Raw genomic sequence first — 17,775 nt, 5'->3', positions numbered from 1 at the left:
CTGAAAATAACCCTTAAATTGAAATCTAACTTATAAGCTTAGAACCTTTTTTTTGTGTTCTAAATTAGGTTTCCCTTAGTTCTACTCTGTACTTTAGCACGTCTTTTTATCTGTCCGCATTGTTTCAGGAGTTTCCTTATCTATGTACCTCTGGTAAGACAAGTCAGATGTTTATGACTTGTGTTACAGTATAAATTGATTCTCCTATGCCTTGGTTAACAGTGAGCAGGATGAGGCAGGGTTGGATATTAATCCTAGTTCTCCCTTGCCTGTGCCAAGGAGCCAATCTGAAATCTGATGGAAACTTTGTGGCAATTGCTGGATCTTTGAGTAATACAGGGGATTTTGATAATGATGTAACTTCAAATGAAATTTCCAGTTGCCACAAAGGTGTCATTCTTCTCCTTAAAGACAAACTTCCCGTTCTCAAGAAATATGGTGCTACTCACTATAAAATACAGCTAGAGCAAACGCTTCTCTTCCAGAAAGGTGGACTGCCTTCCCACGATCAAGTCAAATGCTACCTGAGACTTCTTCAGCTACTTGATGACGCAAACATTCATCCAGTGATCGTCTTGCAAGGAGGACGACCTGATGTGCAAGCTAGTAGAAGCTCATCTGATCACTTTGTGCAGTATGCGGATTTTGCCTTTGGTGTTTTTGGGGACTTGGTTCATACCTGGATTACATTCAATGTCTGGCTGGAAACCACAGACAACATGAATGTAGAAATCTTTAAGGATCTGCTTCATGTCCATGAGCAGGTTCATACACTGTATCATAACAAATATTCTGCAAAAGGTGAGTTTTTTTTTTTTTATATTCTTGTGTAAAGGTTTGTCCGACAAGCTTGTTATGCCACAACAGCCAATACAGGTATTGCAAGGGGTATAAAACGGCACATTTGTTGAGTAATAAACGGGTTCATACAAGTCATGTCAGATACTGGGAAGGCAATAAGAGCAGGCTTCCCCCAACTCTGGCCCTCCAGATCTTGCTGAACTACAACTCCTATGATTCTATGAATAAAATAGGCTGAGAATCATGGGAGTTGTAGTTCAGCAATATCTGGTGGGCCGGAGTTTGGGGAGCCTGAGTAAGAGTTACTGAGACATACTATGTAGGCTGACAATGTAGAAAGGTGAGGGTTCTTTTTTAAAATATATTTTTTAAATCATTATTTGGTTTACATTATATTTCATACCTGGATGTTTGCTTATGCTGTATTTACCGTGGAGAGTTATTCCAAGCACCTATCTTTAACCACCTTAAGGACGCAACTTCTGAAATAAAAGGGAATCATGATAGAATATTTCCATCATGTGTCCTTAAGGGGTTAATCTTATTTAGCACACAGCTCATTTGCCCTGTACATTTTCAAGTGGTACAGAGCTATCCCAAATCCCATGATGTAATGGGGAAAATAAATGTTTTCCTTACTTGTACTAAATGTGTAACTGTTCAAGTGAGTGCCATTTTCGTGTTCTATAGGACAACAGAAACTGCAGGAGTATGGTTTTTATTCAGTCTGAAATTACATCTAATAATTGAATTGGATACTCCTTGAACTGTGCGTTTTTATTTTTATATATGTATAGCAATCGCAGTGAAATGCTGACCGCACCAGAATAGACTTTTATGTATCACACTGCACAGTAGAAATTAGATATTTAGAGGTTTGTAAATAAGGATGCACAGAAATTAAAATTCAGGATGCCCTTGGCTGAAAGCTGAAAGTTGAGCTGAGGTTGCCAGTCATAAATTATTAAATACACCACAAAAAAATAAATAAAAAAATAAGAAATAGAATATTACTATACCCACACTGCCAATATAATGCCTCTACACACACTGCCCATAATGATATAATATCACTATATACACACTGCCCATAAAATGTCACTATACTGTACTTACCAATGTTTCCTAGGATGCAGGAAAATTTGGTGAAGGCTAAAAGCAGTCTGTTCTGCCTGCCAACTGGAGGACTAGTCTGCTCTCTGACTGACAGCCTGCCCACCCCAACAAACCAGGCATGCTCCTATTGCCCCGTCCTCTCCTCCATCTTGAAACCTGCCTACAGATTTTATAATGTGGGACAACCCCCTAGTACATTTGCTGAAACAGTACCCCAAAGTACAGGACTGTCCAGGTAAATACGGCAGTGTTGGCACCTATGCACACTGACCCCCATGTCCTGGTAGAGCAGTTCCCGATGCGCACTCCTGTTACCTGGTTGCGTAGAGCAGGGGATGGATATGGGTTGTAGTGTGTGCAACGCAGCATATTGGGTGGTAGAAGGGGGAGGCAATTTTAAAAAAAACTATATACACTGCTCAAAAAAAATAAAGAACACTTCTTAAACAACACATTGTAACTCCAAGTCAATCACACTTCTGTGAAATCAAACTGTCCACTTAGGAAGAAACACTGAGTGACAATCAATTTCACATGCTGTTGTGCAAATGGGATAGACAACAGGTGGAAATTATAGGCAATTAGTAAGACACCCCCCAATAAAGGAGTGGTTCTGCAGGTGGTGACCATAGACCACTTCTCCGTTCCTATGCTTCCTGGCTGATGTTTTGGTCACTTTTGAATGCTGGCGGTGCTTTCTCTCTAGTGGTAGCATGAGACAGAGTCTACAACCCACACAAGTGGCTCAGGTAGTGCAGCTCATCCAGGATGTCACATCAATGCAAGCTGTGGCAAGAAGGTTTGCTGTGTCTGTCAGCGTAGTGGCCAGAGCATAGATGCACTACCAGGAGGGAGACAGGCTAGTACATCAGGAGACGTGGAGGAGGCCGTAGGAGGGCAACAACCCAGCAGCAGGTCCGTTACTTCCGCCTTTGTGCAAGGAGGAGCACTACCAGAGCCCTGCAAAATGGCCTCCAGCAGGCCACAAATGTGCATGTGTCTGCTCAAACGGTCAGAAACAGACTCCATGAGGGCCCGACGTCCACAGGTGGGGGTTGTGCTTACAGCCCAACACTGCAGGATGTTTGGCATTTGCCAGAGAACACCAAGATTGGCAAATTCGCCACTGGTGCCCTGTGCTCTTCACAGATGAAAGCAGGTTCACACTGAGCGCATGTGACAGAGTCTGGAGACGCCGTGGAGAACGTTCTGCTGCCTGCAACATCCTCCAGCATGACCGGTTTGGCAGTGGGTCAGTAATGGTGTGGGGTGGCATTTCTTTGGGGAGCCGCACAGCCCTCCATGTGCTCGCCAGAGGTAGCCTAACTGCCATTAGGTACCGAGATGAGATCCTCAGACCCTTTGTGAGACCAAATGCTGGTGCGGTTGGCCCTGGGTTCCTCCTAATGCAAGACAATGCTAGACCTCATGTGGCTGGAGTGTGTCAGCAGTTCCTGCAAGACGAAGGCATTGATGCTATGGACTGGCCCGCCCGTTCCCCAGACCTGAATCCAATTGAGCACATCTGGGACATCATGGCTCGCTCCATCCACCAACGTCACGTTGCACCAGACTATCCAGTAGTTGGCAGATGCTTTAGACCATGTCTGGGAGGAGATCCCTCAGGAGACCATCCACCACCTCAGCAGGAGCATGCACAGGCGTTGTAGGGAGGTCATACAAGCACGTGGAGGCCACACACACTACTGAGCCTCATTTTGACTTGTTTTAAGGACATTACATCAAAGTTGGATCAGCCTGTAGTGTGTTTTTCCACTTTAATTTTGAGTGTGACGTCAAATCCAGACCTCCATGGGTTGAAAAATTTGATTTCCATTTTTTTTAATTTTTGTGTGATTTTGTGGTCAGCACATTCAACTATGTAAAGTAACAAACAAACAAAGTATTTCAGAAGAATATTTAATTCATTCAGATCTAGGATATTATTTTTGTGTTCCCTTTATTTTTTTGAGCAGTGTGTTTGTGTATGTATATATGTGTGTGTGTGTGTGTGTGTGTGTGTGTGTGTGTATATATATATGTGTGTGTATATATATATATATATATATATAATTTGTGACAGAAAAGACACAGTGTGTAAAGCTCACACCTCAATAAAGGACTGTACAAAAGCAATCGTAATGGAAACGTATGCTGCTATTTTGTCCTTTTGTTAGGATATTTGATATATACAATTTGTTTTTATTATTGAGACCCTGAAGAAGTATTTTGTCAGACGTAACATTTTGGACCAAATTTGTTTTTTTTATCTTTAATACTTATAAAATAAAGCAGATTATTTTTTAATAATTTCCTGAGTTCGGACTTCCATATTGTGGCGATACCATCAACCAGCTGAGAGGGAGTTCTGGATATACCTCCCATATACCTAAGGGGAGGCACCCTAAGGCGATTTTACTATTTACATCTTGAGAGTTCCACTTGTATTTGCGCAGTTTCAACGTTTATTTACAGTATTATACTATTGTGTTTGTTTTTGTAGACTATCAGCCATACTCTTCTGCCATCTAAATGTATACACCCTGTTCCAAATTATTATGCAAATACTATTTTAGTGTCACAAAGATTAAATGTTTTGTTTTTCAGTTTAACTCATGGATGGCATTGTATTTCAGGGCACTTTTGATCACTAAAAACAATCTCGGACACCTGTGATAATTAGATTGCCAGGTGAGCCCAATTTAAGGAAAAACTACTAAAGGCGGTGGTGGAGTAATGTTTTGGTCTGGAATCATGGGAAGAGAGCTGGTAGGCTTTCCGTAATAAAATCATATTCATGCGTGACAATGCACCATCTCATGCTGCAAAGAATACCTCTGCATTAATGGCTGCTATGGGGATAAAAGGAGAGAAAGTCATGGTGTGGCCTCCATCCTCCCCTGACCTCAATCCTATTGAGAACCTTTGGAGCATCCTCAAGCAAAAGATCTATGAGGGTGGGAGGCAGTTTACATCCAAACAGCAACTCTGGGAGGCTGTTCTGACATGTTGCAAACAAATTCAAGCAAAAACTGTCCAAAAACTCACAAGTTCAATGGATGCAAGACTTGTGAAGCTGCTATCAAATAAGGGGTCCTATGTTAAAATGTAACGTGACCTGTTAAAATGTTTAAAAAGTTAAAATGTTGTTATAAGTTTGATTGCAAGAGCATTTGATTTCAGTTAATATGCTGCAAACACAACAATAGAGAAAATTTATGACAGACTTACCGTCATTTTCTTTTCCTGGCTATTTCTCATGGCAGCATCACTTATGGGTAGCTCCTCCCTTAGCAGTCACAGGACAGGAATTAATTAGATTAATTAGATTAATTAATTAGACTGATAGGTATAAAGAGTCCCTCCTCCCTTACACCTCAGTCCAATTATAAAGCTGAAAATAAAAGAATGGGCGGGAACCCTGATGCTGCCATGAGAAATAGCCAGGAAAAGAAAATTACGGTAAGTCTGTCATTAATTTTCTCTATTCCTGGCTTATCATGGCAGCATCACTTATGGGTAATACCCAAGCTCATTTAATTATAGGGTGGGAACAGTAAACTCTGAAAAAACACTGAGCAGACTCAATGCCGCAAAGCAATTTAATATCAACAGGATAAGGAAACCGTAGAGAGGACACACTCTTCCCAAAGGCAGTGGAAGGAGTATCCACATCCAACTTGTAGTGTTTCAAGAACGTCATCGGGGAAGACCAGGTGGCTGCCCTGCAAATATCATCGTATGGAACCTCTGCCCAATTAGCCCATGAAGTCGACAATGCTCTGGTAGAATGAGTTCTTATCTTCATGGGAGGTGATCGATTTTTTGAGATATATGCTTTCCTGATCACTAGTGCAATCCAACGTTTTAATGTAGGTAAGGAGGCCGCCTCACCTCTCCTGGCTCCCGAAGGTAAAATTAAGAGTTGGTCAGTTTTTCTGTAAGACTCAGAACGCTGAAGGTACATAGACAGGCAGTTCATGACATCCAAACGTTGCCACCTAACCTCCTCTTGCGAAGAAGGATTAGGGTAGAATGCTGGAAGAACCACTTCTTGAGAGAGATGAAACTGAGAGACCACTTTAGGAAGAAACTCGGGTTTTGGCTTTAGGCACACCCTATCATGATTGAAATGTAGACAAGAAGATAAGGTAGAAAATGCTTTAATCTCCGAAATTCTTCTTGCGGAAGTAATTGCCACCAAGAACAAAGTTTTATACGTCAGGATGGTAGCATCCAAACTCTCAAGAGGAATGAACAGATCCTCAGTCAGGTAATCGAGTACCAGAGGAAGGTCCCAAGGAGGGGTAGTAGATCTGGAAGGAGGTCTCAACCTGAACGCTGCCTTGAAGAACCTGGAGATCAAAGGATCTGAAGTCCATGAGATGTTGCATAAAGCTGAAATGTCACGATTCGGGGAACCCAACACGCTAACACACACAGAAAATGTGCAGTACCGGACCTTAGAATGGCCGGGCTAAGCACACACAGAATAGTCAGGAGACAAGCCGAGTAAGGGGAACCAGAAGACAGAATAACGAGAAACAAGCCGAGGTCAAAGGGTAGGAGAAAGTCACAAAGTCAGATTAACAAGCCAGAGAGTACATAACCAGAAACACAAGTTCAGTATCAATACTAGTAAGCAAAGACCACAACAGGTCACTGAGAGACAGGAAAGGTAAGTATATAAATCCTATCCTTAATCCTGATTGGATAACTTCCAATCAGTATTAACAAACACACGTGGGGGATATCTATACCCCCCACTGTGATTGTTGCGCTGTAGCTTTAACGCCGGGTCACGTGAGTGACCCCGGCGTTCTGATATTCGTGATGGCTCCCAGCGTGCAGCGTTAGACATGCTGCCGCTGGGAGGAGGAGAGGAGGATGCCGCTCACTTACCGGTAAGAGGAGGGGGGACCGCGGGCGGCGATGGACCAAAGGGTGAGTGCTGCGAGAGGATTGCAGCCTCCCCTCACAGTCGCCCGCGGAGTCCTGACATAACCCCCCCTCGAGGACTGCCCGGAGGGCGGGAAGCCGAAGGCTTCAAAGGAAACCGCGCATGAAAGGAGCGGATCAAAGAGGGAGCGTTCAAGTCAGAGACAGAAACCCACGACCGCTCCTCAGGGCCGTAACCCTTCCAATCAACTAGATACTGCAACCGACCTCGAGAGAAACGAGAATCAAGGAGAGCAGCCACCTCGTACACGTCACTAGAGACCGCGCGGAGGGCATCGGAATGCCTGAGAGACCCAGAGAACTGATTACAGAGCAAGGGCTTCAAAAGGGAGGTGTGAAAGGTGTTAGGTATACGCATGGAAGGAGGCAAGGCCAGGGAGTAGGACACAGGATTCACCCTACGCAATACCTTATAGGGACCAAGGAACTTGGGCGCGAACTTCATCGAAGGAACCCTAAGGTGGAGATTCCTAGAGGACAACCAAATCCTATCACCCGGAGCATAAGAAGGAGCCGCACACCTACGACGATCAGCAAATCTCTTTTGAGCAGCAGCCGCACGACAAAGAGCAGCATGGACCTGATCCCACATCTTCCGTAAGGAGGCGAGGTGCTCGTCCAAAGCGGGCATTCCCTTGTCGGAGAACACACTGGGAAGGACAGAGGGTTGGAACCCATAAGCCACCATAAAAGGACTTACGCCAGTAGAAGAATGAGACACAGTGTTCCTGGCAAATTCAGCCCAGGGAAGGAGATGGGACCAGTTGTCCTGGTGTGCATTCGTGAAACAGCGTAAATACAACTCCACAGACTGATTTGCCCGTTCGGCAGCTCCATTAGATTGCGGATGATAAGAGGAAGTAAACGATAAGGAGACCCCCATCTCAGCACAAAAGCCCCTTCAAAACCGAGAGACAAACTGAGGACCCCTGTCAGATACGATATGCAAGCGGAACACTTCTTTGGCAAACACCTGAGCCAACTGAACCGCAGAAGGTAGCTTCTTAAGCGGAATGAAATGCGCCATCTTGGAGAACCTATCAGTTACAGTCAAAATTACTGTCTATCCATCAGATGAAGGAAGATTCACAATAAAGTCCATGGATAAGTGTGTCCATGGTTTCTTGGGTACAGATAGGGGCATAAGGAGTCCCAGGGGTTTAACATTAGGGGACTTACACTGTGTGCAGACACGGCAAGCCTGCACATAATCTGCCACATCTTTTTTAAGTGAAGGCCACCAAAACTGTTGGAGGAGACCATTGTAAGTCTTGGTAACCCCTGGATGACCAGCAGTTTTGGCTGTGTGAAATAAAGTTAATAACTTCTTTCTGTCTTTTACTTTTACGTATAGCTTACCAATAGGAGTCTCAGAGGGTGCTTGGGATTGGTATGTCTTGATACCATCAAGAAAAAGAGACGAAATAACCAAACGGGTAGTAGCTATTATATTAGTTGTAGGCACAATGGGCTCAGGAGTGGAGGCAATTGAATCTACAGGTTCGTACTGGCGGGAGATAGCATCAGCCTTGACATTGCGATATCCAGGCCTGTATGTGATTATGTACTGAAAACGTGAGAGAAATAAAGACCATCTAGCTTGTCGAGAGGATAACCTTTTAGCGTCTGCGATATAGGATAGATTTTTATGATTGGTTATAACCAGAATTTTGTGTCTAGCTCCTTCTAACAAGTACCTCCATTCTTTAAAAGCCATCACTATAGCTAATAACTCCCTGTTCCCGACGTCGTAATTCTTTTCAGACTCAGACAAGCGTTTAGAAAAGTAACCACAGGGAAGGAGGGGTTCGTCATACGATTGTCTTTGTGAAAACACTGCTTCTATACCTGATTCAGAAGCGTCTACTTCCAGTACAAAGGGAAGGGAATGATCAGGATGGTGTACCACAGGGGCAGTGGCAAATGCCTTTTTAAGAGTCTCGAAGGCCACAATAGCTTTAGGAGTCCAAACCCTGGGGTGTAAACCTTTTTTAGTCAGTTTAGTGATAGGGGAAATGATGGATGAGAAGTTTTTAACAAATTTCCTATAATAATTGGCAAACCCTATAAATCGCTGTATTGCCTTAAGTTCTTGGGGAAGGGGCCAGGACAGTATAGCTTCCAATTTAGAAGGATCCATGCTGAATCCTTGTTCAGAAATGACATACCCCAGGAACTGTACAGAAGGTTGGTCGAATAAGCATTTTTCTAATTTACAATAAAGACCGTTCTGCAACAACCTCTTAAGCACCATCCTAACATGAGTATGTTGTGTCTTCAAATCCGGAGAATATACAAGTATGTCATCAAGGTAGACTACGGCACAGACATGCAGTAGATCTCTAAGGACATCGTTTATGAGATCCTGACATACGGCAGGAGCATTACACAATCCAAAAGGCATGACTAGATACTCGTAATGCCCACTGCGTGTATAGAACGCCGTTTTCCATTCATCGTTCTCCTTTATACGAACAAGGTTATAAGCCCCCCTGAGGTCTAGTTTTGTAAAATATTTAGAACCTTTGACACGATCAAACAACTCAGTAATGAGAGGGATCGGATAGGCATTTTTAATCGTTATATTGTTTAGAGCTCTGTAGTCTATACACGGTCTCAAATCGCCGTCCTTTTTTGCCACAAAAAAGAAACCAGCACCAGCAGGAGAGGAGGACCTTCTAATAAAACCTTTCCTTAAGGCTTCCCGTATGTACTCCTCCATGACCTGGTTTTCTTTCTCAGAAAGAGGGTAGACCTTACCCCTAGGAGGCATAGTACCCGGTAATAGGTTTATGGCACAGTCATAGTCATGATGTGGAGGTAGCTTATCTGCCTCCCTTTTTTCGAAAACCAATGCAAGGTCTGCATACACAGAAGGGACAGAAACAGAAAGTGGTTTAGCCGTGGGCACGTTGAGTAAACAAACAGGACGTACATGAGCCATACAGTCTCGTTGACAGGATTCCCCCCAGGAGAGTATATCTAAACAACCCCAATCAAGAACTGGGTTGTGTTTAACTAACCAGGGAAAACCCAGAACGATGGAAGCAGTAGGGGAGTCAATTATTTGGAAGGTTAACCTTTCCTTGTGTAAAGCACCCACAGACATAACTATATCTTGGGTTTCGTGGGTCACCAGAGGTTTCTCAAGTGGTCTACCATCTATGGCCTCAACAGCCAAGGGTGCGGCCTTTCGGATCAAAGTCAGGGCTGCGGTTTTGGCAAAGTTCTCATCCATAAGGTTGTCTGCCGCACCTGAATCGATCAAGGCTTTAGTTGTTATAGTGGTTTTATTGACCAAAAGAGAAACCGTAATAAACGGTCTGGAGATGGACACATGAGGGGACAAAGTCATAACACCCGAGGCCGACCCCTCTCTAGGCCTTAGGTGCTGTAGTTTCCCTGTAATTTAGGGCAGGTATTACAGTGGTGCCCCCTCTTTCTACAATAAAGACACAACCCCTCCCTTCTACGATACGCTCTTTCAGCCTCAGTTAACCCCGTAGCACCCAATTGCATGGGTTCGGGGGATGGTTGCCTAGGAGCGGGTAATGCTAGTAATGCAGTACTGGGTAGAGCAGGTAACACCCGTGTATCCAGCCGTCTTTGCCTACGCCTCTCTCTAATACAGTTATCAATAAGGATTACATAGTCTATAACATCATCTAGAAGAACAGGCAGTTCCCTGGATGCTATTTCATCCAGTATGTAAGCGGCCAAACCCTCCTGAAAGGCTGTTACGAGGGCGTCGTTATTCCAAACCACTTCAGCTGCTAGAGTGCGGAATTCGATAGTATAATCCGCTACAGACACTGTCGAACCCTAAGCAGAGCTTTGCCAGCAGAGGCAACCCTACCGGGTTGATCAAGCAGTCGTTTGAATGCTGACAAAAAATCTGCAAAGGACATAGGAGACATAGTCTCCCACATGGGGTTTGCCCATGCTAAAGCTCTCCCGGACAGGTGGTTTATCAAAAAGGCAATTTTGGATCTGTCAGTGGGATAGGAACGTGGATTCATCACCAAATGGATGTCGATTTGGTTGAGGAAACCACGACACAATGCTGGGTCACCACTATAGTGCTGTGGCGGCGTCATATGAACTACATGAGCAAGAACGGGTACTGGAGTGGGAATGGGTTCGGGCACAGCAGCAGCCGCCTCCTGAACGGCAGGCTGCAAGTGTGCAGTACGAGCCAGTATGGTTTGCAAAGCTTGAGCAAACTGATCCATACGGTGGCCCAAGCCATCCATTCTAGCCTCCTGATTAACTAGGAGCTGTGGTATGTCAGCAGGTTCCATTATGGCCCTGTAGTAATGTCACGATTCAGGGAACCCAACACGCTAACACACACACACACACACACACAGAAAATGTGCAGTACCGGACCTTAGAATGGCCGGGCTAAGCACACACAGAATAGTCAGGAGACAAGCCGAGTAAGGGGAACCAGAAGACAGAATAACGAGAAACAAGCCGAGGTTAAAGGGTAGGAGAAAGTCACAAAGTCAGATTAACAAGCCAGAGAGTACGTAACCAGAAACTCAAGTTCAGTATCAATACTAGTAAGCAAAGACCACAACAGGGCATTGAGAGACAGGAAAGGTAAGTATATAAATCCTAGCCTTAATCCTGATTGGATAACTTCCAATCAGTATTAACAAACACACGTGGGGGATATCTATACCCCCCACTGTGATTGTTGCGCTGTAGCTTTAACGGCGGGTCACGTGAGTGACCCCGGCGTTCTGATATTCGTGACGGCTCCCAGCGTGCAGCGTTAGACATGCTGCCGCTGGGAGGAGGAGAGGAGGACGCGAGCGGCGTGTCAAGGGGAGAGGACGCCGCTCGCTTACCGGTAAGAGGAGGGGGGACCGAGGGTGAGTGCTGCGAGAGGATTGCAGCCTCCCCTCACAGCCGCCCGCGGAGCCCTGACATGAAAGGGCCGAAGACTGAACCCTAAGAGTGCTGAGGCTAAGGCCCTTGAGTCCAAGTGGACTTGAAGTGGGCACCCCATCCAAAAGAACTGGCATGTGTTGTAATAACCTTCCAAGGAGGTTCTTCCAACGGGAAGCCTGCTGCCAAATTCTTCTTGTTCTTCCCCCAGTTCAACCCTTTCCTCACGGGCAGGGGTAGAGAGATTTTTTGCTCCCAATCTGTTCCCACTCTGTCGAACTGGAGAAGGAAGCAATTCTGGACCGGACAGAACTTCCACTGGGCCCATTTTACCAACCCAATAGTTGATGTCAAGGAGCCCAGGAGACTCATGACTTCTCTTGCAGAGGCAGTCTCGAGACCTTGTAGCTTCCCTGCTTTGTCTCTGATTTTCGTGACCCTTTCTGGAGACAGGAACACATGGGCAGATACGGAGTTTATCACTGCTCCGAGGAATATGATCATCTGAGAAGGAATCAGGGAGCTCTTCTCTACGTTCAGAAGCCAACCGTGGTCTTGAAGAATGTTCATAGACACCAACGTATGATGAGCTACCATCCTTTGGGATGGACCTACGATAAGGATGTCGTCCAGGTAATGGAAGACCTTGATTCCTTTCTCCCTTATGAAGGCTATCAAAGTGACAAGAACTTTCAAGAATGTTCTTGGCGCCAAACAGAGGCCAAACGGAAGTCCCCGGAACTGAAAGTGCCTTCCTAGCACCCAGAACCTGAGAAACTGCATATGATCTTGGTTTATGGGGATTTGGTAGTAGGCGTCCCTCAAGTCTATGGAGGTCATCCAGTCTCCTCTTTTGACGCTCTTCAAGATGGTCTGTAATGATTCCATTTTGAATGGAGTTTACCACCTTTAAGTTCAAGATGATACGCTTTCCCTGGGGTTTTGGGGCCAAGAACACTGTGGAGTAAACCCCAAGGAACCTTTCCTGTCTTGGAACTTCTTCCACCACTTTTTGTTCCAGAAGAGTAGAAATGCAGGTCCTCATGGCCCTTCGTTTGGTGCCTGACAACACCCTGGATTTTTTGAAGAAAGCGGATTTTGGGCGAGAGGAAAATTCTATCCTGTAACCCTCCTTTATGATGGAAGTGACCCACACGTCCGAAATATTTTTGGCCCACACGGGGTAGAAGAACTTCAGTCTTCCTCCCACAGTCCCCGAATGGGCCTGAAGACATTCAGAAGCTCTTCCCAGAGGTTCTAGCTCCTCTTCCTCTGGAAGCCTTATTGGAAGAAGAGTGTGAGAAGGATTTCCATGAAGAATTCCTGGAGTACTCCCTTCCCGGCTTATAGCTTCTGCTGTCCCGAAAGGACCGATCCTTGAAGCGCTTATTCTTCCAGGAGGAGGGAAAGCTCTTTCTGCTCCCCTGAGGCAAAAACGCTTTTTTCCCATCAGCAGCTTTTTGAATAGCGTCCTCCAGAATTTTGCCAAATAGGAGATCCCCCTGGAATGGAAGGCCACACAAGGACGCCTTAGAGGCATAGTCCGCTCCCCACGAATGAAGCCATAAGGCCCTTCTAGAAGCCACAGACAGGGCCATACTCTTGGCAATCATGCGAGTAATGTCCAGGGAGGCTCCTGAACAGAATTCCGTGGCAAGGCCAAAGTCCTTGAGGCTCTCCAAAAGATGTTCCCTACGGACACCCCGGTTAATGTCCTCCTCCAAATTAGCGAGCCACACTCTTAAGGCCCTGGAGAGAGTGGTCAGAGCCACTGCCGGATTAAGGGCGGAGCCCAGTGCCAAGTAGGCTTTAATCAAATCTCCATCCATACGCTTTTCCATAGGCTCTCTGAGATACGCCATGGAGTCAATAGGAAGCATAGTTTTCTTTGCCATATGAATCACCACAGCGTCAATCTTAGGAACTGAATTCCACAGGCAGCAGTCCACGGCAGAGAAAGGATAAATCCTCGTGAATTTATTTTTCAAGGTGGATTTCCTTTCTGGCTTATTCCATTCTTGAAGGATCATGTCCCTGATCGAGGAATGCACCGGGAAGGTAGGTCTATTTGGTTTTAGGTCTTCAAAGAACCTGTCAGCCTCTCTCACTAGAGACTTTTCTTCCGTGAGACTAAGAGTGTCTCTGAGAAGGGTAATAAGTCTATCAATAGACTTCGAGTCGAGAGACCTGGAGGTATATTCAACTTCCTCCTCACCATCATCTGAGACCTCCCATACATCAGGGTCTTCTCCAGAGCTGGAAGACTGAGGTTCCGCTCTGCGTCTCTTACTCGGGCCACTAGACACCGTGGTAGATTTAAAGCCCTCAGCAATAGCTTGAGAAATCCAGCGTTTAAGGTCATCCTGTGGGGAACCCCCACTGGGGGCATCTGCCGTTTCCAATAAGCATTCCCTGCAAAGGTTCCTTACATGGGGAGCAAGTGACGAACAATTAATGCATTTATTGGACTTTTCCCTTGATTTCCTTGCTGGGGAATCCAGATGCTTGCTGGGGCTGAAATAAAGCCATATATAACATATATTACAGGCTTAGTTTGGCACTCTTTTAACAACCCCCCCATAGAAAAAATTAAATGGCTCACCTATGTTTTCTAGAGAGGGATCTTGCAGAGGCAGAAGGAGAATACATACTGAAAGGGAGAATCAAAGGGAATTCAATACACAATTCCCAAGGAGGCAGAGGCAAACTGACAAGAAAGAAACCCCCCAAATCAGCATCACAGAAGAGATAAAATCCTACCTCAATGACAGAGAAGGCAGCCAGGTAATAACAGCCAAGGAAGAAACTGTAGAGAACTCAGGACCGAAAAAAAAGCCAGCTCACAAACAGCTGATACAGCAGAGCAAGATGTGTCACTGAGTTTAAATAGAGCTGGGAAGCATCCGGCACCGCGCATGCGCAGACCGCTGGAACGCATGCTATGCGTTCCAAACGCTCGCGACCGGCCTGAAATTCACTTCCGGGTTCGCCGGATCCGGCCGAGACCACCAGGCAGTCTGCTGGAGCGCACACTGCGTTCCAGCCACAACACCCGAACCCCCAGGGGGCCACAGGCAGTCGGGAAAGTGCCTCCATGACGCAGAAAGGCACCAGGAAGCCCAGAAATCCCAGGAGACCACTCAAAAATCCATCAGATCAAAACCAACATAGAGCAAGATCACCCTACAGGGGAAACACTCAGCATGGATTCAAAGGAACTGCCATCAAGGTATGGGGCGGGGGGGGATTTGGGACCCCAATTAATAGGGGCAAGCTGACAACAAGGGGAATTTTTAAGGATAGCCAACCCCATAGTCTCAGATTACCTGTAGCCGTGTTTCCCTCAGAACACCAAATCCCACGCAGCAGTTCAGTACTTACGCTGAACCTGACCCAGTTAGTCCTGCTCATGCAGGCTGTTTACTGGGTCCTTCAAATGAAGAGAGGCTAAACTTCATTTGGAACGAACCCACGACAAACGCAGGAAGGCGGCCATAAAATAACATGTAAAAAGTCCTGTAGAAACTTGCTAAGGACAGGAAAAAAGACAGAGGTGTAAGGGGAGGAGGGACTCTTTATACCTATCAGTCTAATTAATTAATCTAATTAATTCCTGTCCTGTGACTGCTAAGGGAGGAGCTACCCATAAGTGATGCTGCCATGATTAGCCAGGAAATGACAACTTTCAGTTCTTTACAACCTATAAAGTGTTTTGAAACTTACTGTGCGTAATAATTTGGAACAGTGCATTGTAAGTTTTTTATGTTTTAAAAAAAAACAAAACTGTTATCATGAGTAGGTTTGTTCAAAAAAATTTGAATTGTACTCTTAATAGTTGATAACATGAGAATTATGCCGACTGTTATTTACATAAATTATTTAGGTAAATGAGAAAAATATAATTTGCATAATAATTTGGAACAGGGTATATATATATATATTTACATAAAATTAGTTGATTCCCTCTTATCTTGGCCAGGGGGAATGGTGCTCTCGCCTTCTCAGGGAGCTATGGGCATTCCGAACGTTGGTGGCTATGATCCAAGAAACTCACTTTATATGAGTCAATTCTATGGGACTGCCGTTACCCCCAAGGCTACTTTGCATCCCACACTTACACCAAGCAATTGGGAGTAGCGATCCTCTTCTCCCACACGACACCCTTCACGTTGCTCAAGCAGAAGGTGGATCCGGATGGTCGATAACTCTTCGTAAAAGGACGCATTGCTTCCCAGCCAAACACCTTCGCCACAGTATATGCTCCCAATGCCAGGCAGCATGTCTTCCTATCTTCCACCCTGTGGCTCCTGGTGGACTTCTCCGACGGGGCGTTGGTGCCGGGGGGTGACATTAATGTCCCCTTGGAACCTAAGTGGGACACCTACCGTGGACTGAGCACGGTTCCCCACAGGTTTATCCGAAGGGCACTGAGACTCCTTCCCCTGGTGGACTGCTGGCGTTCCACGCACCCAGAGGGTAGGGACTACACGTACTACTCCTTGGTGCACGATCTCTACACCCACATTGATTACCAGTTCATATACCAGGGACACCTCAGAGATGTCAATATTGGCAACATCACCTGGTATGATCACGCGCTGGTCTCCCTTTCAGATGGCCTCCCCACTTTTAAGACCTACGGAGCGCATGTGGAGATTGAACGGTGCACTCCTTCTAGACGCCGAGGTGGAACCATCGGTCCAGGAGACCCTAAAGCACTACTTTCAGGAGAAGGCCAACCCGGAAATGCCACCGGTTGTGGTATGGGAAGTTCACAAGAGTGTGATATGAGGCACCCTGATTAAAATTGGCATGTCTCTTTTTATGATCACTCGAACAAATGTGGGAGGTTGCTAGCGCGCATGCTGAAAAAAAAAAGACAAGACCTCTTCCAGGGGGCCCAAGAAAATGCTTTGCCCAGGGTCCTATTCATATTATAGACGGCCCGGGGTAAACCTTCTATTTAAAGTCATATCTTGATGTAAATTGAGGGACTTTCACAGTAAGTCAAACAATGGATATCTGTGACAAAACTCCAACTAATTGCATGATGTTCCTCATGGCACCACTGTAACTCTGTCCTCTTTGCTGTTTCCTTCTTTCGCTTATCATTCTGCCTCACTCTCTGACCTGAAATTTCAGTGTTACCAATGCACATTGCTTAGGGAAGGGAACTACAGGATATTGTCAGCCTCTAAGGATTTCTATAGAAGAAAAGTAAGGAAATGAGGATCTCAGTCTATAGGGAGTTAAGTCCCATGTATTTGTTAATGGTCTCTGCTCTTCTGTCCTCTTTACTGTGGCCCTTGGTCTCTGTCCATCTGTCAACTGTGCTGATTCCTTCATTCCTCATCCCTCTGTCCATTTTGCTGTGTTCCATGTCCCTTTGCTGTATCCCTTGCTTTCACCATAAAGTTCTAAAATATTTCACAGTGTTATAAGAAGGCTGCAAATCAACTGAAATGGAAAGATAGTAAGATATCAGGACAGAAATTTTATCAGACGCTCCTGCATCAATCTTAAAAGGGAGTAATCATTATTTTGACACATATTCTCTCTTTACTGTTGTAAATCCACCTGAACATACTGTTTAGTAAATAAACCCCTCACAGTTATCACAAGGTAACAGATTTATCCCTGAGATGTAATTTATTGTGCTTAGAGCTCTGCACATAGATAAGTAATATATGTCATAACAGTGTCAATAACAGATAATGTCTTTATGATAACAAATGTATGACTGATCAACACGAAACCTGGTTAAAAATTTTTTTTTTTTTTTAAATAAGACGTATTGCTGTCACAATATAATACTAAACAGTATCATTTGGGCTTGCCCATTTAATTTTAGGTACCAGTGCTTTTTCACAGGCCATGCTCCCTCACTTCCTAAAAAGCTCATTCTGGCTAATTTTACTTTATATCCAATGTAATTTCATAGTAGTTAGCATTTTTTTACAGCCACCAGCTGACAAATTCTGCAGATCATTGTTAAACATCGCT

The 17,775-nt window shown here is 45.0% G+C and overlaps 1 protein-coding gene across 1 annotated transcript in view; it reads left to right on the top strand.

Moving 5' to 3' along the window:
- The first annotated feature begins 230 nt into the window (after nucleotides 1-230).
- Nucleotides 231-17,775, top strand: part of LOC134571224 (lactase/phlorizin hydrolase-like) — a 64,991-nt gene continuing 47,446 nt past the window's right edge. Inside the window, exon 1 of the mRNA XM_063429394.1 lies at nucleotides 231-801. Coding sequence (XP_063285464.1) covers nucleotides 231-801 — 571 coding nt within the window. The remainder of the gene's footprint in view (nucleotides 802-17,775) is intronic.

Source organism: Pelobates fuscus, chromosome 8 (genome assembly GCF_036172605.1).
Source record: "Pelobates fuscus isolate aPelFus1 chromosome 8, aPelFus1.pri, whole genome shotgun sequence".
Taxonomy (NCBI): Eukaryota; Metazoa; Chordata; class Amphibia; order Anura; family Pelobatidae; genus Pelobates; species Pelobates fuscus.
The sequence above is the reverse complement of the archived record's forward strand: the minus strand, read 5'-3'. Positions and strand labels throughout refer to the sequence as shown.